This window comes from Pelmatolapia mariae, linkage group LG15, assembly GCF_036321145.2.
Source record: "Pelmatolapia mariae isolate MD_Pm_ZW linkage group LG15, Pm_UMD_F_2, whole genome shotgun sequence".
Classification (NCBI taxonomy): Eukaryota; Metazoa; Chordata; class Actinopteri; order Cichliformes; family Cichlidae; genus Pelmatolapia; species Pelmatolapia mariae.
This window is the reverse complement of record NC_086240.1, coordinates 9,439,784-9,462,307: the sequence shown is the minus strand read 5'-3', so window position 1 is coordinate 9,462,307 and position 22,524 is coordinate 9,439,784. Positions and strand designations below refer to the sequence as shown.

General features: G+C 43.0%; 1 protein-coding gene across 1 annotated transcript in view; it reads left to right on the top strand.

Annotated features, from left to right (window-relative positions):
* The first annotated feature begins 369 nt into the window (after positions 1 to 369).
* Positions 370 to 22,524, top strand: part of LOC134643595 (NACHT, LRR and PYD domains-containing protein 12-like) — a 40,523-nt gene continuing 18,368 nt past the window's right edge. Inside the window, exons 1-4 of the mRNA XM_065472005.1 lie at positions 370 to 495; positions 1,330 to 1,545; positions 1,825 to 2,119; positions 6,568 to 8,368. Of these exons, the coding sequence (XP_065328077.1) occupies positions 370 to 495; positions 1,330 to 1,545; positions 1,825 to 2,119; positions 6,568 to 8,368 (2,438 nt within the window). The remainder of the gene's footprint in view (positions 496 to 1,329; positions 1,546 to 1,824; positions 2,120 to 6,567; positions 8,369 to 22,524) is intronic.

Sequence of the window (22,524 nt, the reverse complement as noted above, 5' to 3'; positions counted from 1 at the left end):
TCTTCTCTTTTTGCTCTTGATGAAGGCAGGCACACTTTTCTCCTCTCCTCCTCCTCCTCTCCCCTAGCTTCCTTGCTTAGCCTCTTGTGTCGATGTCTAGTCTGGTGTTTTTTGTATTACTTTTCCCTGGAACACTCTCTCACAGTCTGTTCTCTAAAACCTAAAAGAGGAATTATAGATTTGATCAACTGGTCCCTGAATGCAGTTGACACCCTTTTCTCAACCAGAAGTCTGGGCTCGGGTGAGCCGAAGTGTCCTGGATGTACTTTCCCTGCCAGATACACGATGGACGGGTGGCAGAACTGGAAGATCGTGTGCCTGGCCAGACTGTCAATCGAAGACGATGAAGATATCTAACTATTCGGAACCATGATAATGGAGTTCTTGCTGATCGGAGCTGGCTTGGCCCTGGCTTATCGAAGAATTAATGAAGCGGAACCGGCTGTTCAAACCCGCACAAAGCAGCCCGCTGGGATTGAAACGATGGAACGAGGCGTGAGTTTCTCAAAATGGTCTCATTGAGTGCAGCACGGATAGGATCTTGGAGAAGCTTACGGCTGCCGTGAATACTCAGAATAAGACCTCTGAGTGCAAACTGGATTACATCTTGGAGAAGCTCACTGCGGTCGTGAGTTCTCAGAATTGGCTCTTTGAGCACAAGAATGACAACATCACGGACCGTAAGGTTGATAACATCATGGAGAAGCTCACGGCTCTCCAACGGGAGATTGAGAGACCAGTGTGGACTGTTAGAACAGCTTTGAAATTCTCATGAGTTGTTCGCACTAAAGAAAAAAACACCATCATAATGCGGCTATCCCTTCGGCACCAGCTGTGGTCTCAAGGCTGGAACTGAACAAAATCACCCTGATATGGACTGTGTTTGGACTGTTCCTCCCATTCTATGCAAGGCCACCTGGGTTGGCTGGAAGACTGTTTACTTAGCCTGGCAGGGTGAAGGACACTGTCTCAGTTGAACTCTGGACACACACACACACACAGACATATATATACACATGCTGATGTACACTCATCCACCCTCCCCCTCCAAACGCCTTCGACGCTTATTCCCTTCCGATACTGACGGTGGATCATGGAGACCAGCGCATAGCCCGCAGGACTGGATGTACTGTCTACATCGTCTCTCACCCTTTACCCATCCCTGTTGCCTGTCATGTGCTTCTTTGGTGTATTAAGAGTTTTTTTTCATGTGCTATGTGCAGAGGCCAACCTTACCTGGTCCACAAACATTTTCCACCAGGTAGGGAAAGCACAACAAAGGCTGTACTTTCTCAGGAAACTGCTAATAAATTTTACCTCTCCATCGAGACCTTTCTGACCTACTGCTGCACACTCTGGTTCAACTGCTGCACCGTGGAGGGCAAGAGGAAACTGCAGCGGGTGTTGAGGGCAGCTGAGCGGGCAATTGGCACTTCACTAAGTCCCCCCAGAAACATCTATACTGGCAGACTTCAGCAGAAAGCCACTATCATCATCAAGAACCCCTCGCACCGTGGACATTCACTTTTCCCACCCTTCCCTCTGGTAAACGCTACAGGTCCATCAGGTCAACGATAAACAGACTTAATAGAAGTTTTTACCCACAGGCTGTCAAACACACCCTAACTCCACCCTGATCGGAGGATAACTGCACTGCCAACACTCATGGACATTACAGTTTATTTCTGAACTGTACACTGACTGGCTCACCTCTCTCCCTCTTCCCTTAGAAAACGGAGCTCACACCGCCATTGCTCTATGCTCGCTGAGCAAGTTGGTGAGTGAAAGGGACTGTTTTTTTCCACACTCCACCCAAGTGTTCAGGCTCTGTCAGTGCCTGCACCCGTATCAGCTGCTCGAGTGGGGCCATCAGCTGCCCAGCCGTTGTCTGTTCCGGCTTCCAGGGTGATTGTGGCCGTGAACCAGTCTACTTCTGCACCCGCACCTACTCCTCGGGTGGGAGTGACTGGTGTCCTTTCTGCCTTTGCATCCATGCTGGTCCCCAGGGTGAGGTCAGCCAGGACACGGCCTACCTCTGCACCCGTACCTACTCCTCGGGTGGGAGTGGCTAGTGTCCAGCAGGTGCTTGCACCTGTTCCCGTCTCCCCTGGAGGCTCAGGTGAGCTCATCCAGCAGTTTTTCCGATGTTCGGGAGGCTCAGAAGAACTAGCTCAGCAACCACCACAACCACCATCTGAACTTTCATCATAACAACCATTACTACAACCCTTACTTCTATTGCTCAGTCTCTTGCTTTGTTGTCAGTTCTGTTACTTGCTCAGTTTTCTGCTCAGCCTTCAGCTCAGGCATCAGTTCTGCTACCAGTTCACTCATTAGCTCATTTACAAGCTCAGTCACCTGCTCAGCCACCTGTTCAGCCACTTCCATCCTCTGCTGGAATCTCTGGTGAGTGAATCCAGCCAGCAGGGGACTGCATCTCGCTAATAGCCCAGACAGACTGTTTGCGTTGCACAGCCCAAGCCACTGCATCCTGAGCCGGCTGCGTGCCCTTTGCAGCTACAGTTAGCACCACATCATCCAGGGTTCTCTGTACCTGCTGGCTCTTTGTCTGTTCCTGCTGAGGGTTCCGAGGAGCCCATCCAGCCTAATGCCACTTCAGCTGGGGGTTCTGTAGAGCCCGTCCAGCCTCATGCCACGTCAGCTGTTGGTTCTGGAGAGCTTTTCCAGCCTCAGGACCTGCTCAGTCGCCGCCACTGGCTCCACTGAACTGTTGAGTTGCCGCCACTTTCCACGTGACCGGCCCCCTGAACTGTTCAGTCATGGACTTCAGTGCTGTCGACCTCCGGGTTGGGCCCCTGAACTTTTGAATTATAGATTGTTGTCCCGTCACCCTCTGGGTCGGTCCCCTACACTCTTTGTGAACTGCTCCCTGTCCTCCAGTGTTTATGTGGACGTTTTGTTTTTGGACTCGGTGTTAGTGTCGCAATCTCCCGCTGTGTGTTCTGCCTGCTTAGTTTATTTTGTATGCTCAAGCTTAGTTAAGTTAGTTTTGCCTCAGTATTTGAGTCTGAATTTCAGGTCCTTTTCTTCCCACCTGCACACAGACCCTGACAGATGTGGTCAACAGTACTGAAACCTGCACTGAGGTCTAGCAGAACAGGCACAGAGATGAGTGAATGTCAGCCTGGTTATAGTCATGGCTACCCTAGGGAAACAAAGTTTTTTTTCTAGATTTCCATCAGTAATAAATTCCTTGAAGGAGGGCTTTTTTTTTTCTCAAGAAACAAACTCTCCCTGAAGGCTAAATTAAGAAGTTTTAAATTAGTGAAATACCATTTCCTCTGTTCTTTACAAGTTACCTGCTTTAAGGAGCGTGTTTGAGTGTTATACCAGGGAGTCAAGTACTTTTGAAGCTGTCTTCTTCATGGGAGCCACGGTATTTAGTATTAAGAACACACTTTACAAAAGGCAATTTTGTTATATACTGCAGCCCAATGCTACAATCTTTTAAAGCATACGAAGAAGATGTCTGTGAAGGTTCTCAGTCTTCCAGTTCATTGTTTCTAGGTCAAAGTTTCCTGAAGAGGTTTCACCTCTCATCCGAGAAGCTTCTTAAGTTCTAAGAACAAATGGTGGTGAGTCCCAGATTTCTGCTGCTGATTCTCAAGTCCGGGGCTTTTGCTGCCTCAGGACCTGGGTGACTTGCTGTCGTAAATTGAACCATGAATTCTGCTGTCTTCTAAGACATCCTAAAGGAGAATGTCCAGCCATCTGTCCGTGACCTCAAGCTGAAACATTCAGATTTTGCAGCAGGAGAATGACTTTGAAGTCGCCTAGTCAAAGTTCCAACCTGAATCTGATTGAGATAATGTGGCATGACCTTAAAAAGGCAGTTCATCTCCCAGGCCCTCCTTTTTTTTTTTTTTTTTTCTTTTTTTTTTAACCTGTCCCGTTTGGTTCTTTTGCCATCAGAATTATTGTCTAAAGGCGAAGAAAGATGCCCAACGGATTTACTTTACCAAATGGACCATCCCAGCCTTGCTGTAATGGTCCATCTGATTTACCTTTTATTGTTTATTTTATTTTCACTTGCTGAATACGGGACAGACTTGACTGGTGGAAAGAAAGGGGAGAAAGAAAGAGGGAAAAAAAAAAAAAAAAAAAAAAACCTGAGAAGAGGGACGGGGAAAAGGGCAAAAAAAAACCCCAACAGAATAAGCAGACAAAAAAAATACATATCGATCACCTGGATCACCTGTTGAGAAAGAAAAAAGAAAACAAGCAGAAGAAAACGAGAGTAATAAACAAGATCACAATGATATATGGGAATATGACAGTAAATACTAAATATTAAACATTATGGTGCAGCACGTGAGATCCACAGCACACAGTGTGCTTTGAGGTAGGAGCCCAAAAGGGTGTAGTTTGTGTGTGATCACCCGTGTGTACACCTGTGAGCATGAACGCGCTTGTTTTTAAAAGGTTCCTTAATGTAATGATCTGCTAGAGGGTGTGGGGGGCCACTGCCCCGTCCTCCAGGGCATGAAGCAGGTATGGAGGAGATCAAAACTCCAGACATCCAGAGGCCCCCAGAACACAAGAGACCAAGGAAGACCAACAGAGGGGCAGCCGCGCCACTATCCCAGAAAGAGCTGAGGAGAGTCCCAGATGAGGGGTCACTCAGCAGCCAGGCCCTCCAAGTGTGGAGGCCTATCTCCCCTCACCACACTCCCTGCTGGTAACTGATGCCCTCAGGGGTTGGTGCATTGGTGGTTCTTGGTGTCCGGGGCTGGGCGCTCAGGTATGCACCAGCTCACTCCCGGTGGCTACTTGGCGGGGCCTGGTGCCTGTCGCTCGGTCAGGCCTCTTCCGGGGCAAAGGGGGCCCTCGGGCCTCCGGCCTCGGGGCCTGCAACTCGGTTCACTCTGGCACAGCTGGCTGCCGGCAGAGCCGGCGGGCACGCCGGTGCAGCCCCCTCTGGCTTCTGCTCCGTGGCTACTGGGTGACCCCCTCGTCTGGGCATCTCCTCAGCCCTTCCCAGGAAGGTGGCACGGATGCCCCTCCGGTGGTACTCCTTGGGCTCTCACACTCTGGGGCCTCTGGATGTCTGGAGCCTGGATCTCCTCCATGCCTGCTTCATGCCCTGGGGGACGGGGCTATGGGCCTCCACACCCTCTAGCAGACCGTTACATGGGGAAACCTTTTGTATACAAGCGCGTTGATCCACACAGGTGTGCACACGGGTGTTCACTGTTCGTAGACATAAACTACACCTTTCTTAGCTGCTACTTCAAAGCACATTGTGCGCTGTCTGTTCTGCGTGCTGCACAACAACTTTCAATATTTAGTATTTACTGCTGTTCACACTTAGCTAGATTAACGTGATGGTGTTGTGTTCAGTATGTTGCTTTGTTTTTTTTTTTGCTTGTCTTCTCCTTTTTCTCTCAACAGGTGATCCAGGAGATTTTTTTTTCTTTCTCTTTGTCTTTGTAAGTGCCCTTTCTCACTGTCCCTTTTCCCTTCTGTTTTTCTTTTCCTTCCTCTCTTTCTTTCTCCCTTTCCTATCCCCCAGTCATGTCTGTCCCATCTGTAACAACTGAAAATAAAATAAATAATAATAACAAAGTTTGATCAAATGGACCAATACGGCAATGCCATGATGATCCATTTGGCAAAATAAATCCATTTGGTATCCTTGTTGGTCTTCAGACAACAATTCTGACGGCTTAAGAACCAAATGGGACAGGCAAAAAAAAAAAAAGGCAGTTCATGCTCGAAAACCCTCCAATGTGGCTGAATTACAACAATTCTGCAAAGATGAGTGGGTCAAAATTCCTTTCCAGCAATGTAAAAGACTTATCAGTTATCACAAAGTCTTACAAAGTCTTAACTCCAGTTGTTGCTGCTAAGGGTGACCCACCCAGTTTCTAAGGTTGATGGGGCAATTACGTTTTCACACAGAGCGATGTAAGTTTCAGTTTTTTCCCCATTAATAATAAATGCCTTCTTTTAGAAACTGCATTTCGTGTTAACTTGTGTTATCTTTGACTAATACTTAAATTTCTTCAATGTGGCAAATATGCAAAAACAAAATCAGATTAAGCTGAAGGTCAAACTTCCAAAATGACAATGACCCTAAGTATAGGCCGGGGTCTTTCTGTGTGGAGTTTGCATGTTCTCCCCATGTTTGCGTAGGTTCTCTCCGGGTACACAGGCTTCCTCCCGTGATCTCCACAATCTCCACAATCACATTATCTCAAGAAATAGAAGTTACAATGTAATTGTTTATGAGGTATTATTGTTAAAACATTTCCTATAATTTCACTGTGGGGAAAATATGCTGAAAACCAACAGACAATTAAAAAAACTATGTAAGTCTTTGACATATCTAACATTTTAAATGTGTCCAGACGTCCCATAAAATCATTATGCACATCAGTTATGGTCGAGCAGAAGGTCCATTTTGTCTGAAATGAAATTACCCGAATATCTGATGAAATGAAAGTGAAAGTTATAATAGAGATGCAAAAAATAGAAAAAGAAATGGTTCGTAACACTGTATGAATTGCAACAGACTAATCATCTTATCTAATGTTTCTATTTCAGAGGTTCTTCAAAAGTGTCAGCTTAAACTCAAGTCTAATCTGAAGAAGAAGTTCCAGTGTGTGTTTGAGGGGATCGCTAAAGCAGGAAACCCAACCCTTCTGAATCAGATCTACACAGAGGTCTACATCACAGAGGGAGGGACTGCAGAGGTCAATGATGAACATGAGGTCAGACAGATTGAAACAGCATCCAGGAAACCAGACAGACCAGAAACAACCATCAGACAAGAAGACATCTTTAAAGCCTCACCTGGAAGAGATGAACCAATCAGAACAGTGCTGACAAAGGGAGTGGCTGGCATTGGGAAAACGGTACTGACCCAGAAGTTCAGTCTTGACTGGGCTGAAGACAAAGCCAACCAGGACATCCAGTTCATATTTCCATTCACTTTCAGAGAGCTGAATGTGCTGAAAGAGGAAAAGTTCAGCTTGGTGGAACTTGTTCATCACTTCTTTACTGAAACCAAAGAAGCAGAAATCTGCAGCTTTGAAGACTTCCAGGTTGTGTTCATCTTTGATGGTCTGGATGAGTGTCGACTTCCTCTGGACTTCCACAAAACTACAATCCTAACTGACCCTAGAAAGTCCACCTCAGTGGAAGTGCTGCTGATAAACCTCATCAGGGGGAAACTGCTTTCTTCTGCTCACCTCTGGATAACCACACGACCTGCAGCAGCCAATCAGATCCCTCCACAGTGTGTTTCTATGGTGACAGAGGTCAGAGGGTTCACTGACCCACAGAAGGAGGAGTACTTCAGGAAGAGATTCAGAGATGAGGAGCAGGCCAGCGGGATCATCTCCCACATCAAGACATCACCAAGCCTCCACATCATGTGCCACATCCCAGTCTTCTGCTGGATCACTGCTACAGTTCTGGAGGATGTGTTAAAAATGAGAAAGAGAGTACAACTGCCCAAGACTCTGACTGAGATGTACATCCACTTCTTGGTGGTTCAGGCTAAAGCGAAGAAGGTCAAGTATGATGGAGGAGCTGAGACAGATCCACACTGGAGTCCAGAGAGCAGGAAGATGATTGAGTCTCTGGGAAAACTGGCTTTTGATCAGCTGCAGAAGGGAAACCTGATCTTCTATGAATCAGACCTGACAGAGTGTGGCATCGATATCAGAACAGCCTCAGTGTACTCAGGAGTGTTCACACAGATCTTTAAAGAGGAGAGAGGACTGTACCAGGACAAGGTGTTCTGCTTCATCCATCTGAGTGTTCAGGAGTTTCTGGCTGCTCTTCATGTCCATATGAGCTTCATCAAGTCTGGAGACAATCTGCTGGAAGAACAACAAACAACCTCTAAGAAATCTAAATTATTTGAAAAGAAAAACAATGTAAATTCTCTCCACCAGAGTGCTGTGAACAAGGCCTTACAGAGTCCAAATGGACACCTGGACTTGTTCCTCCGCTTCCTCCTGGGTCTTTCACTGGACACCAATCAGAGTCTCCTACGAGGTCTGCTGACACAGACAGGAAGTAGCTCACAGACCAATAAGAAAACAGTCCAGTACATTAAGAAGAAGCTCAGTGAGAATCTGTCTGCAGAGAAAAGCATTAATCTGTTCCACTGTCTGAATGAACTGAATGATCGTTCTCTAGTGGAGGAGATCCAACAGTCCATCAGATCAAGAAGTCTGTCCACAGATAAACTGTCTCCTGCTCAGTGGTCAGCTCTGGTCTTCATCTTACTGTCATCCGAAAAAGATCTGGATGTGTTTGACCTGCAGAAATACTCTGCTTCAGAGGAGGCTCTTCTGAGGCTGCTGCCAGTGGTCAAAGCCTCCAACAAAGCTCTGTAAGTAAATATGTTCTCTCTTTGTCTACCTAACAAAACAGCGATGTATACAATTGAACAAGAAAAAAAGAACGAAACAAAAAAAACCTAAACCGTGTACTGTTTAGTAATGGTTACTGTGTCTTTAAACTCTAAAAGTATTGAATATAGCACGTACGGTCACGTATAACATAACTGTAATGTTTCATAGCAGCAGAGTTTTTTCGAAGCATTTGTGGATGTAATCATGATCAAATTATCGTCCAGAACCAGCTATTGGATCCTAAGTAATAAACAGTAAATCCTCAAAAATGAATGCAAATATAAATGAATGAAAGTCTGACATTTTCATCATACTAAAATAAAAAATGTTACATGAAACAATGCAATCTTCTTTTTGGTTATCTGTTAAGTTCCACTCCTTTTTCGGCTGATTTTCTCAGCCACAATCTCCACATCAATATATCATTCAAAGATCTGAATAAACTTCTTTAAAGTTTCAATCAGCTTCACAGATAGTCAAGTCAGTTTATTTAGACCATACCAGAACACCAACATAGGTTGTCCAAAGTGCTGTAGAAATGAGTGTACTAATTCATTAAGTGACTTAAAAACAAAAAAAGAAATCTTAGAAAAGATCAATATAAAAATATAAACCCAATTCTGAAATTTACTGAAAGCCAAAAATGGACAAGTATGGTCTTGTTTATGTGTGCTGCACTTTGAACAAGAAAGCAGAGACTGGCTAGTTCCAAAATAAATGCTACCACAATAATTGAACCTGGATGAAATGAAGGAATACATCACTAATCACCAGTGTTGGGTAAGTTACTTTAAATTAGTAACTTAGTTACATTACTAGTTACTTCTATCAAAAGTAACTCAGTTACTTCAAGTTACTCGTTACTTTCAAAGTATCTAGTTACTAGGGAAAGTAACTTTGGTTTTACTCAGAATTCTCTTATTAATGTGTTGCTTCTGTAACTGGAAACCCAGCAAGATTGTCTTCTAGCTTGCTTACTTGCCACAAGTGCACTGTGCCACCTACCAATAGAAAGGATAAGATAATGTGCATATTTCCACAAGAGAAATCCCACGCCTGGACCGTCATTGACCCCCGCCATGATTCTAGCCTACGTCACAGCGTCATGTGCGCTTTTTACATCCAACTGAAAACTGCAGTCGTGGTGCTTTCTATTGTACTCAGAAATTGAAAATTCTGCCTTCCGAATAGGAAGATGTAGGTAACACCAGACTGCAGATGAGCTGCATACAGGGCTGGACTGGGACAAAAAATCGGCCCGCGCATTTTGACTAGAGACCGGCCCACCATTATAGGAAAAATCATAAAGCCTTTGAATGAAAACAAACGCTGCTGTGACAGTGATGTACACTGTTTTGATGGTATATATGTATCAATCTATCAATCGTTTGTTGTAAGATTCAGATAAGTATTTTTTAAAAGCTAGATATTTTAAATGAGAATAAGAAAGAAAAGTATTTCTTTGCGCCCCCATTTCCCTGTTAACGCCCTACCTGGCTCCCTGGCAACACTTTGCTAGACCCGCCCCTGCACAGTTACCAGCTGTCAGCTACATCAGCTGATCATTGATCAGTTTCATGAGTAGAAACAGGAGAGGGAGGGGGAGAGAATGAGAGAAGAGGCAGCTGTGCAGCTCCAGCTTTGTGTCTTTTTCATTCTAGCTTTAGTACGGGACAAATTGCGTTCCTTTTCACCTCAACACGAAACGCGTAATATTTTCTCTGAATACGAGACGATTTCGTTTTTTACGGGGTGATTGGCAACTCTAATAATTAACCTTATGAATAAAATAAAGTTGAACATCAGTAACATCATAGCACCCACCCAGCTGTATAGAAACTCTGTCATGCTAGCTAGTACCCAGTACAAAAAAGTCAGCATAGCGAAAATAAACTCCACCTAAACTTGGTTTATATCTGACCCAGATAGACTGCAGTCATAAGTTCTCACCTGAAGTTCAGTTCACCTGACACTCGGACCGGCGGCCTCGGGTCTCTGCTCCTCCTGCCTCCCCTTCCTTCATCCACCTGCTGGCCGCCACCACTTGCTAATGTTACTGAATCTGTGGAAGCTCCGCGATAGCCACCACACGAAGTAACGAATAACAAGCCTATCTAAATCCCAGTAACGACTAACGCGTTCCTGATTTTGGCATAATAACTAGTTACCGTGCTCGTTACCACAATAATAACATAGTTACTGTAACGCGTTACTTAATAACGGGTTAGTCCCAACACTGCTAATCACTAATAAATCACTCTTTCAAGGTCAGCAGATGAGAGAACCTTATCAGTCTCAACTAGAAGTTGGCTCAATGGAGCTAACTTCTTCTGCAACTCATTTTACCTGTTTTTTTTAACATAACAAAATAAGGAAATGTATGAAAACTGGGAAATAATAAACAAATGTACAAATGAAGCAAGTTTTTCCAAAACTATAATGTAATATTTATTTGAACTTCAATGGCTAGCACCGTTGCTTCACAGCAAGAAGGTCCTGAGTTCACTTCCACCATCAGGCCTAGGTCTTTCTGTGTCGAGTTTGCATGTTCTCCCTGTGTTTGTGTGGCTTCTCTTTAGATACTCCGGCTTCCTCCCACAGTCCACAGACATGCAGTTACTGTGGTTAGGGCAATAGGTGTGAATGGGGTAGTGAATGTATGTGCAATTGGTTGTCTATGTGGTAGCCCTGTGACAGACTGGCGACCTTTGCAGGGTATATGCATACATCATGTATATAGTTCGCTCACATATATGTATAAATATACAGTGGGATGCAAAAGTTTGGGCAGTCAAAGGAGTTTGCAAAGAAAAGCGTCTGGACTTCTTTAAGTTGCTTGAATGGTAAATGGTAAATGGCCTGTATTTATATAGCGCTTTTACTAGTCCCTAAGGACCCCAAAGCGCTTTACATATCCAGTCATTCACCCATTCACACACACATTCACACACTGGTGAATAATTGTTTAAACAAAATCAGGCAGGTGCACAAATTGTTGTCATTTTATTGATTCCAAAACCTTTAGAACTAATTATTGGAACTCAAATTGGCTTGGCTCAGTGACCCCTGACCTGCATGCACAGGTGAATCCAATAATGAGAAAGAGTATTTAAGGGCGTCAGTTGTAAGTTTCCCTCCTCTTTTAATTTCCTCTGAAGAGTAGCAACATGGGGGTCTCAAAACAACTCTCAAATGAATTGAATTTGAATTTGAATTTGAATTTTTATTTCAGTCAACAACAACAACCACAGATTATAATTTTACATAAAAGTACTCAAACAGTAACCGAAAAAGGAATAGGCTGAAGCCTTGTGGCTTATACTTATCCTATCCCTTGCCCCCATAGAAATAATCAAATCCTTAACCAAGAAAATAAATAGCATTGATAAATAAGTTGTATAACAGTTTGAAAGAAATCAATGATAAATCAAGAAATTAAATCAACACACCAAAAAAATTTAACAAACCAAATTTCTATAACCTTGTATAATACAAATTTTTAAAATCTTCCTGAAGAATAACAAAGAAAAGCACATCCTCAGTTCATCATTAAGTTCATTCCATAATTTCACTCCCAAAACCGACACACATCTATACTTAACATTGGTTCTCACTTTAGGTATTTCAAACTTATAAGACCCCCTCAGATCATATTTTCCATCTCTTAGTTGAAACATACTTAAAATACAAATTGGAACATTCTTTTTTATCACACGATATATCATTTCTAAAGTTTTCGAATATATAATGTCCATGAATTTTAACATAGATGATCCTACAAAAAACTGGTTGGTGGACTCCCTATATCCAACTTTATTTATTATTCTAATAGCTCTTTTTTGCAATTTAAATATTGAATCCAAATATGTTTTGTATGTGTTCCCCCAAATTTCTGCACAGTAGGTCATATAAGGCAAACAAAGGGAAGTATACAATAAATAAAGGCAGTTCTTATTCAAAAAATCTCTTGTTTTATAAAGAATAGAAATAGACTTGGATAATTTCCGTTTCACATGTTCTATGTGGGGCTTCCAACAAAGTTTATCATCAATAATTACTCCTAAAAATTTTGTCTCATATACTCTTTCAATTTCAACATTATTTAAATTCAATTTTACTTTAATATTACTTTTACTACCTCCAAATAACATAAACTTTGTTTTACTTTCATTCAATGATAGCTTATTAGATACAAACCATCTATTTAACTTCATGAGTTCTGTTTCCACTGTTTTCAGTAATTTCTTTATGTCTTTTCCAGAGCAAAATAAGTTTGTATCATCAGCAAACATCACATATTTTAAAGTATCACTGGCTGTACAAATATCATTTATATAAAGTAAAAATAACTTAGGTCCCAAAACAGATCCTTGCGGAACTCCACAAGTTACTTTTCTAAGTTTAGATTTCATGTTATTTATACTCACATATTGGAACCTATTATTTAAGTAACTATTTAACCAAAATTGTACAACACCTCTTAAACCATACCTTTCACCCTTCTGTAAAAGTAAAGAATGATCTATCGTATCAAAGGCTTTACGTAAATCAATGAACACACCTATTCCAAACTGTCTTTCATCCACAGCCGTTGCAATATTTTCAATAAATTCCATCACAGCTAGAGATGTTGAGCGATTTCTTCTGAACCCATACTGATGATCATTCAATAAATCATATTTATCAATGAAAGAATCTAGTTTGTTTGCAAATAGTTTTTCAAGAATCTTTGAAAACTGAGGCAGTAAAGATACCGGTCTATAGTTTGACACAATCTTTTTATCACCAGTTTTATATAGTGGGATCACTTTGGCAATTTTCATTTTATCTGGAAAAATTCCAGTTTGAAATGATTTCTTACAAATATATGCTAACGGTTGAAGGACACTATGAAGAACTTCTTTAATTAACAACATGTCAAGGTCGTCACAGTCCATGGATTTTTTACTCTTGAATTTGCTCACCACTTCTACAATGTCACTCTCACAGACTCCACCAAGAAACATTGAGCTACATTTACAAGAAGTAGAATCTACTTCATCATTTCCTCCTGGTACAGAAATCTCTTTTGCCAAGTTGGGACCTGAAGACCTGAAATGACCTGAAGACAAACATTGTTCACCACCATGGCTTAGGATACAGAAAGCTGTCTTTGAGATTTAAGCTGTCTTTTTCCACAGTTAGGAGCATATTGAGAAAATGGAAGACCACAGGCTCAGTTCAAGTTAAGGCTCGAAGTGGCAGACCAAGAAAAATCTCGGCTAGACAGAAGCGACAAATGGTGAGAACAGTCAGAGTCAACCCACAGACCAGCACCAAAAAGCCTACAACATCATCTTGCAGCAGATGGAGTTGCTGTGCATCGGTCAACCATTCGGCGCACTTTACACAAGGAGATGCTGTATGTGAGAGTGATGCAGAGGAAGCCTTTTCTCCGCCCACAGCACAAACAGAGCCGCTCGAGGTATGCTAAAGCACATTTGGACAAGCCGGCTTCATTCTGGAATAAGGTGCTGTGGACTGATGAAACTAAATTTGAGTTATTTGGGCATAACAAGGGGCGTTATGCATGGAGGAAAAAGAACACAGCATTCCAAGAACAACACCTGCTACCTACAGTAAAATATGGTGCTGGTTCCATCATGCTGTGGGGCTGTGTGGCCAGTGCAGGGACTGGGAATCTTGTCAAAGTTGAGGGACACATGGATTCCACTAAGTATCAGCAGATTCTGGAGACCAATGTCCAGGAATCAGTGACAAAGCTGAAGCTGCGCCGGGGCTGGATCTTTCAACAAGACAACGACCCGAAACACTGCTCAAAATCCACTAAGGCATTCATGCAGAGGAACAAGTGCAACGTCCTGGACAACCATCTCAGTCCGCAAACCTGAATATTATTGAAAATCTGTGGTGTGAGTTAAAGAGAGCTGTCCATGCTCGGAAGTCATCAAAACTGAATGAACTAGAGATGTTTTGTAAAGAGGAATGGTCGAGAATACCTTCAACCACAATCCAGACTCTCATTGGAACCTACAGGAAGCATTTAGAGGCTGTAATTTCTGCAAAAGGCGGATCTACTAAATATTGATTTCTATTGATGTCTTTTTTTGTGGTGTCCAAATTTATGCACCTGCCTGATTTTGTTTTAATAATTATTGCACACTTTCTGTAAATCCAATAAACTTCATTTCACTTCTCAAATATCACTGTGTGTGTCTCCTATATGATATATGTAACTGACATTTTTTTATTGTAACAACCAACGATTTATACAGGAAAATAATGACTATTAACAAGGTTGCCCAAACTTTTACATCCCACTGTATATTGCTTCCCCCCCCCCCCCCCCCCCCCCCCCTCATTCTATAATGTTTTCTTTCCTTTACTTTTGCACCTCTTTGGTCCAGATACTCAATTTCGCTGTGCAAGAAACTGCACAAAGACAATAAAAAGCTCTAAGTCTAAGTGTACCCTTCCTCAAAGTGTACCCTTTATGGTCATAAAAGCTAAAGCACTGTGTGTGTATGCACGTGTGAACATGTCAGTGAGTGTGTGTATGTGTGTGTGTGTGTGTGTGTCCCTGTATATGTGACTTCCTGCCACACATTATATGCTTACAACTGTTTAACCACATCCCTAGTTATCAAAGGGTCATCTCCCCACGCCTGTATATGACTTAACCTTTAAGACCTACCATAGAACCAAGTCTGCCAGAGCGTATATTATATTTTTACATGCTGAAGTGCCATTTCTGGGAGCATTTCAAGTTGCTATACATCAATACAAACATTATAGCCCAAATTATAATAAAATGTATGCATTAAGTGCATAGTAATTGCATAAATTGCAAAAAAGTGCAATAAACTTCAAACATTTTTTTAACATATATTTCTACTTAGAGAAATTTAAGAGGTTTATCCCTCAAAACTGTTAATACAAAAATGTTGCACAAACTCACCACAGGAAATTTATTTTGAGTGTCTTCATAGTTTTATTCTTGAAATACACCAATTTTTATATACTGCAGGACAAACAAAAATAAATATTTTAATGCAAATTTGCAAAAAAACAGCATATGCATCAAAATAAACTATTTCCAGCAGTGCATTTTGAGTTCTAAGCATCCCAGAAATGATACAGAAAGTCATAAAGTCAAACATAACTTATAAATACCAGTGAAGGCTTATTTCAAGTTAAGCCTTTAGCCTGAAGGTAAAAAACAAAAAAATGACATCACTTCCGGTTTCCAACAGGTAATGGGGGTCATGTGATAGTTCGCGCTGATGTCTCTTCCAATGTAGCAAGTGTTACGAACAGCTGATCGGATCGCCAAAACCTGTTTCTGGAATATTATGTTTTTGTTGCTGCAAGTGATTTTTATGCAATTTTAGCAAATCTGTATGTGGAAGGACAAAGTGTGGGGCCCGCCCCCTGGGGGGGCGCAGAGTCATTGCAGGGGGGGCATGGAATTAAAAAAAAAAGAAAGAAAGCTTCGACACTGCTAGCATAATGGATAGGTTTTTGACGGGGCTCCCACACAAACGCAAAGCAGGAGATGAAGCATCACCAAATATTTTTCCAAACCAACTTCCTTCCAATTTTTTGCAGTTTACTTGTATTTGTTTAATTGTTTACGAAATGTTACCAATTTCAATGGAGTTTGGAATCCAAATATGGGCATGTGTGTGTGCTGGGCCCATCTTGTAAAACAAAGATGGGCCCAGCAAAAAAAGTTTGGGAACCACTGACCTAGGGCAAGCTGATGGCATAACATGTAAGTACAACTCCTCCAGTTTCATATGCAAAAAAAAATTGTTGCGCTAGCTTAAGTGGTTGCAGTTCTACCTGGATTTAAAAATAGTTATGCAAAACGGAGCGTGCCCACTCCGACCGGTTTTAAAGGGTTAACCCCTTTAATGGTTCACCATATACAAGTATAGGCAAGCCCCAAATGGCAGGGAGTGAACATCCCTTACCAGATAAGGAAATCAGAATCTTACATGGAATGTGCCTGCAGTTAGACACTATAGCTATAACCTCCTCCACCCTCCTAACAACCCACATCACCCACTGCATGAGTATGTGAGTGGGCTGACCAGCTCCTTTAGTCAGAGACTGAAGCACCCTCGGTGCAGGAAGGAGCGCTTTTACAGATCATTCATCCCAACAGCAGTTAAACTCTACAACTTCTCAATCACGATGTCATAAGTCACTAGTCACTGCATAATGGACCTTCCATGTGTATCGACATGTGCAGGTATATATGTATGTATATGTATACATATGTTCTTGTTTTTTTCTGACTTGTATTTTCATCTGTTTATTATCTTTCACTCAATCATGTGGATTGAGAGAGTTTTTGTACTTCTGGTGGCCGTGGAACTATTACTTTTATTAAGGAACGGGACCGCGGCACATCTCCTACACGCACGGACTGTTTACTCCAGAGATCAGCTGATCGCCCTGATGCCGGCCGGCTCGCTGGCCAGACCCGCAGGAGTACCAGCTGAAATTTGGAGAAAAACACATCGGGGATGCAGAGGTCAAGGACAGAAGAGAAAAAAGAAGGAGACGGTGAGACAGCGGAGGCTCGAAGTGAGGAGGAGGTATAAACCATGTCTGCCGTCTATCGTAATGGGAAATGTGCGATCGTTATCGAATAAGATCGACGAGCTCTCAGCACTGGTACAGAGTCAGAAGGAATATGGAGAGTGTAGCATGATGTGTTTCATTGAATCATGGATGCACCAGGACATTCCCGATGAGAATGCTTCCGTCGAAGGCTTCCACACTGTTTGGGCGGACAGGGACAGCATTGCTAGTGGTAAGCGGAAAGGAGGTGGGCTTGCTGTTTTAGTTAACAACCGGTGGTGTAACCCTGCCAACATAACAATCAAAGAAAGGATTTGTTGCCCGGACATTGAACTGTGTGCTGTTGGACTCAGGCCGTATTATTTACCCAGGGAATTTTCTCACGTCATCTTGGTGGCTGTTTATGTTCCTCCCTCTGCTAACCCCACAGTTGCATCTGACACTATTCACTCTGCCATAGCCTGGTTACCAGTGTTGGGACTAACGCGTTATTAAGTAACGCGTTACAGTAACTACGTTATTATTGTGGTAACGAGCACGGTAACTAGTTATTATGCCAAAACCAGGAACGCGTTACTCGTTACTGGGATTTAGATAGGCTCGTTACTCGTTACTTCGTGTGGTGGATATCGCGGAGCTTCCACAGATTCAATAACATTAGCAAGTGGTGGAAGCCAGCAGGTGGATGAAGGAAAAGGGAGGCGAGAGGAGAGACCCGAGGCGGCCGCCGGTCCGTGTGTCAGGTGAACTGAACTACAGGTAAGAAGTTATGACCTGCAGTCTATCTGGGTCAGATATAAACCAAGTTTAGGTGGAGTTTATTTTCGGTGTGCTGACTTTTTCGTACTGCGTGCTAGCTAGCATTACGGAGTTTTTATACAGCTGGGTGGGTGCTATGTTACTGATGTTGAACTTTATTTTGTTCATAGTTGCCAACCGTCCCCTAAAAAACGGAATCGTCTGGTATTCTGAGAAAATATTACGCGTTTCGTATTGAGGTGAAAAGGAACACAGTTTGTCCCGGACTTCAGCTACAATGAAAAAGACACAAAGCTGAAGCTGCACAGCTGCCTCTTCTTCTCTCTCCTCTCTCTCCCGTTTCTACTTCAATCATGAAACTGATCAATGATCAGCTGATCGGCTTTTCTCTCTTGTTTATTTATCGCCCACTTTGCGCCAGAAAGAGGAAACCAGCGGATGTCGCGCTAAACAACAGCAGCACGTTTAAGCTTGATCAGCTGTTGTTAGAATTTATTTAATATTAATTTCTAGTATCAGCTGAGGTTTGCTGGAGCCACAGATGTAAAGCTGCTGGTCATGATATCGGTTTGGTCATCTGGTGAGAGGGAAACATGAAGATGAAACCAGGAGATGTCCTTACTGAATCATCAGATCTGAACAGGTGATGGAGAAACAGGTTTACCTTTTAGGTGACATGAATGAGTTGAAGGGAAGTTATGAGCTGTTTCTGAGAGACAAATAACACCAGGATCCTTTTCTATGTAGCTGACAGCTGGTAACTGTGCAGGGGCGGATCTAGCAAAGTGTTGCCAGGGGTCTATGTAGGGCATTAACAGGGAAAGTTTGCAGTCTGCATGCCAAATATTCTTGGGCAAGATACTAACCCCAAATTGCTCTCCGATGCATCCATCGGAGTATGAATGTGTGTGAATGTTACTTAGAAAGCACTTAGAAAAATGTGCTTGTGCGAATGGGTGTGAATGGGTGAATGCACAAGTTGTGTAAAGCGCTTTGAGTGCCCAGAAGAGTAGAAAAGCGCTATATAAGAACCAGTCCATTTACCATTTACCAAAGGGGGGCACAAGGAAATACTTTTCTTTATTATTCTCATTTAAAATGTCTCGCTTTTAAAAAAAAAATAGTTATCTGAGTCTTACAACAAACAATTGATAGATTGATACATACATACCATCAGAACAGTGTACATCACTGTCACAACAGTGTTTATTTTCATTCAAAGGCTTTATGATTTTTCCTATAGTGGTGGGCGTGTCTCTAGTCAAAATGCCCGGGACGATTTTTTTGTCCCAGTCCAGCACTGTATGCAGCTTATCTGCAGTCTGGTGTTACCTACATCTTCCTATTCAGAAGGCAGAATTTCCAAGTTCTGCGTACAATCAAAAGCACCACGACTGCAGTTTTTGTGTTGGATGTAAAAAGCAGGCTAGAATCATGGCGGCGGTCAACGACGGTCCAGGCGTGGGATTTCTCTCGTGGAAATGTGCACATTATTTTTTCCTTTCTATTGGTAGGTGGCTCAGTGCACTTGTGGCAAGTAAGCAAGCTAGAAGACTGGCAATCTTGCTGGGTATCCAGCTACGGAAGCAACACATTAACAAGAGAATTCTGAGTAAAACCTAAGTTACTTTCCCTAGTAACTAGTTACTTTGAAAGTAACGAGTAACTTGAAGTAACTGAGTTACTTTTTTAGAGAAGTAACTAGTAATGTAACTAAGTTACTAATTTAAAGTAACTTACCCAACACTGCTGGTTACAGACTCAGCACTCGAGTGCCTTTATTGTGATCTCGGGTGACTTCAACCATGTATCACTGGACAATACACTACCAACATTCAGACAATATGTGGACTGTCCGACCAGGGGAGAAAAAATTCTAGACCTACTGTATGCTAAAGGTTGCAGACAGCTCCTCCTCCCTCCCCCCACTTGGTAGGTCAGATCATAACCTGATTCACCTCACCCCCTGCTATGTGCCAATTGTGAGGAGGGAACCTCTGACCACGAGGAACGTTAGGAGGTGGTCAGAGGAGGCCTTAGCGGAACTACAGGGCTGTTTCGAGGAGCACCTGGGAGACACTCTGTGAGCCTCACGCTGAGGACATCAATGGGCTAACTGAGTGTATTACAGACTACATAACTTTCTGCACCGACTCCATTGTTCCAGCTCAGACTGTTCATTGTTACCCAAATAACAAGCCGTGGGTGACTAAGGACATCAAAATCCTCCTCAACAACAAGAAGAGGGCTTTCAGAGGGGGCAATAAAGAGGAGGTGAGGAAGGTCCATGGACAAGATCAGAGAGGCTAAGGACAATTACAGGAGGAAGCTGGAGTGGAAACTCCAGCAGAACAGTATGAGAGAAGTGTAGAGGGGCATGAAGACCATCACTGGATTCAGGCCAACCAACAGCAGGGGAGCTGAGGGAGGTGAGAACAGAGCTAACGAGTTGAATCTGTTTTTCAATAGATTCGACACCACAGTGTCTGCTCACACCCCCACAACCTCACCTGTAGTCAGCCTGGAATCCAGAGCCACACCACTGTGCCAGCCTCTCTCTTCACATAGCACTGTTGCCTCCTGTGGGATTCCTGACACCCCTCCCCCACCCATCACCTTCACTCAATACCAGGTTGAGATTCAAATGAGGAGACTTCACTCAGGCGAGTCTGCTGGACCAGATGGAGTGAGTCCCCGCGTCCTCAAGGCCTGTGCCCCCCAGATGTGTGGAGTCTTTCATAAACTGTTTATGCTGAGTCTGAGTCTGCAAAGGGTACCAGTGATGTGGAAGACATCATGCCTCGTCCCTATTCCAAAGACGCCACGTCCCAGTGGCCCCCAGGATTACAGGCCCGTGGCACTGACCTCCCACATCATGAAGACCCTGGAAAGGCTCCTGCTGGACCAGCTGCGACCCATTGTCAGACCACATCTGGATCCCCTTCAATTTGCCTATCACCCTCGTCTCGGAACTGAGGACGCCATCATCTACCTGCTCAATCGTACCTACACCCATCTGGACGAGCCAGCGAGCACTGTGAGGGTCATGTTTTTTTACTTTTCCGGTGCTTTCAACACCATCAGGCCGACCCTGCTGGGTGATAAGTTAACAGCGATGCAGGTGGATGCTTGTCTGGTGTCCTGGATTGTTGATTACCTGACAGGAAGACCACAATATGTACGTCTCCCACAGTGTGTGTCTGACAAAGTAATCAGCAGCATTCCTCTTTACCCTCTACACCACAGACTTCAGCCACTGCACAGAGACCTGCCATCTTCAGAAGTTTTCTGATGACTCCGCGGTGGTTGGATGCATCAGCAGGGATGATGAGACAGAGTACCGGGCTGTGGTCGACTCCTTTGTCACGTGGTGTGAGCAGAATCATCTGCAGCTCAACGTGGCAAAGACCAAGGAATTGATAGTGGACTTCAGGAAGACCAGGAAACACTTGACCCGTTTCAATCCAGGGGGTCAGTGTTGACATTGTGGAGGACTATAAATACCTTGGAGTACACATTGACAATAAACTGGACTGGGCTAAAAACACCACAGCACTTTACAGAAAGGGCCAGAGTCGTCTCTATTTTTTGAGGCGACTGAGGTCCTTCAACATCTGCCAGAAAATGCTCAGGATTTTCTATGAATCTGTTGTGGCCAGTGCGATCTTCTATGCTGTTGCATGCTGGGGGAGCAGGCTGAGGGTCACAGATGCCAACAGACTCGATAAACTGATTCATAAGGCCAGTAGTGTTGTGGGGATGGAGCTGGACTCCCTCAAGGTGGTGTCGGAGAGGTGGATGTTGTCCAAGATAAAGACAATGTTGGATAACACCTCCCACCCACTCCATGACATGCTGATCAGTCACAGGAGCACGAAAGACTGAGATTACTGAAAAGCACCACTGAACGACACAGGAAATCATTCCTGCCTGTGGCCATCTCCCTGTACAACTCATCCACTTAACACACTGTTTACTGCCACAACTACACATGTTTCTTTTTAGCTATTTATTAATAAATGACTTATGTATATATATGCCTGTATATATTGTGCTATTCTTAGTTAGTGTATTGTCTGTCTTGTTAATGTCTGTTTATTATGGAGCACTGTAACAAAAAAATAATTTCCCCTAGGGATCAATAAAGTATTCTGATTCTGATTTAGTGTGTACATGTGTGTGTGTGTACATGTCTATACATAGGAATAGTAGTGGTACAATAGTTATGTCAAGCTATATAGTTTATGTCTTGCATATTTCCACAGCCATATCCATAATCACATACTGTGTATGCTACCATTGTATATACTGTATTATCTTACTTTTTTTCATTGATTGTACTTATTTGTATTTTTGTATTTCCTTCTGGTATCTGTACCTGAGCTGAGGTGACGCAAAACTTTCCCCGTTGTGGGATCAATAAAGTCTTATCTTATATGTAGGAGAGGAGAATAGAAACAGAAGAATATCTTTAATCATGCAGTTTAAAACAAGGTTTACAAATTTAAACACAACAATGACAACTTTTAACCAAATCACCCTAACACTTTATCACTTTTCTCAGAAACATAAATTATCATATTGCACCAGCATCAAACACTTACCCTGTCTGCATATGATGGCTCTGTAATTTGGCAGAATGTGGCACCATCATCTTCCTTCCGAATCCTGCTCACATTGGCTGAGATTCCTAGAATATGTTTTCTTCTTCCAGTTTGAGGTCTCACTAGTGTTTTCCCCAATTCCCCAAGAAAGAGATGGCCATTCTGCAGCTTTCCCCTAT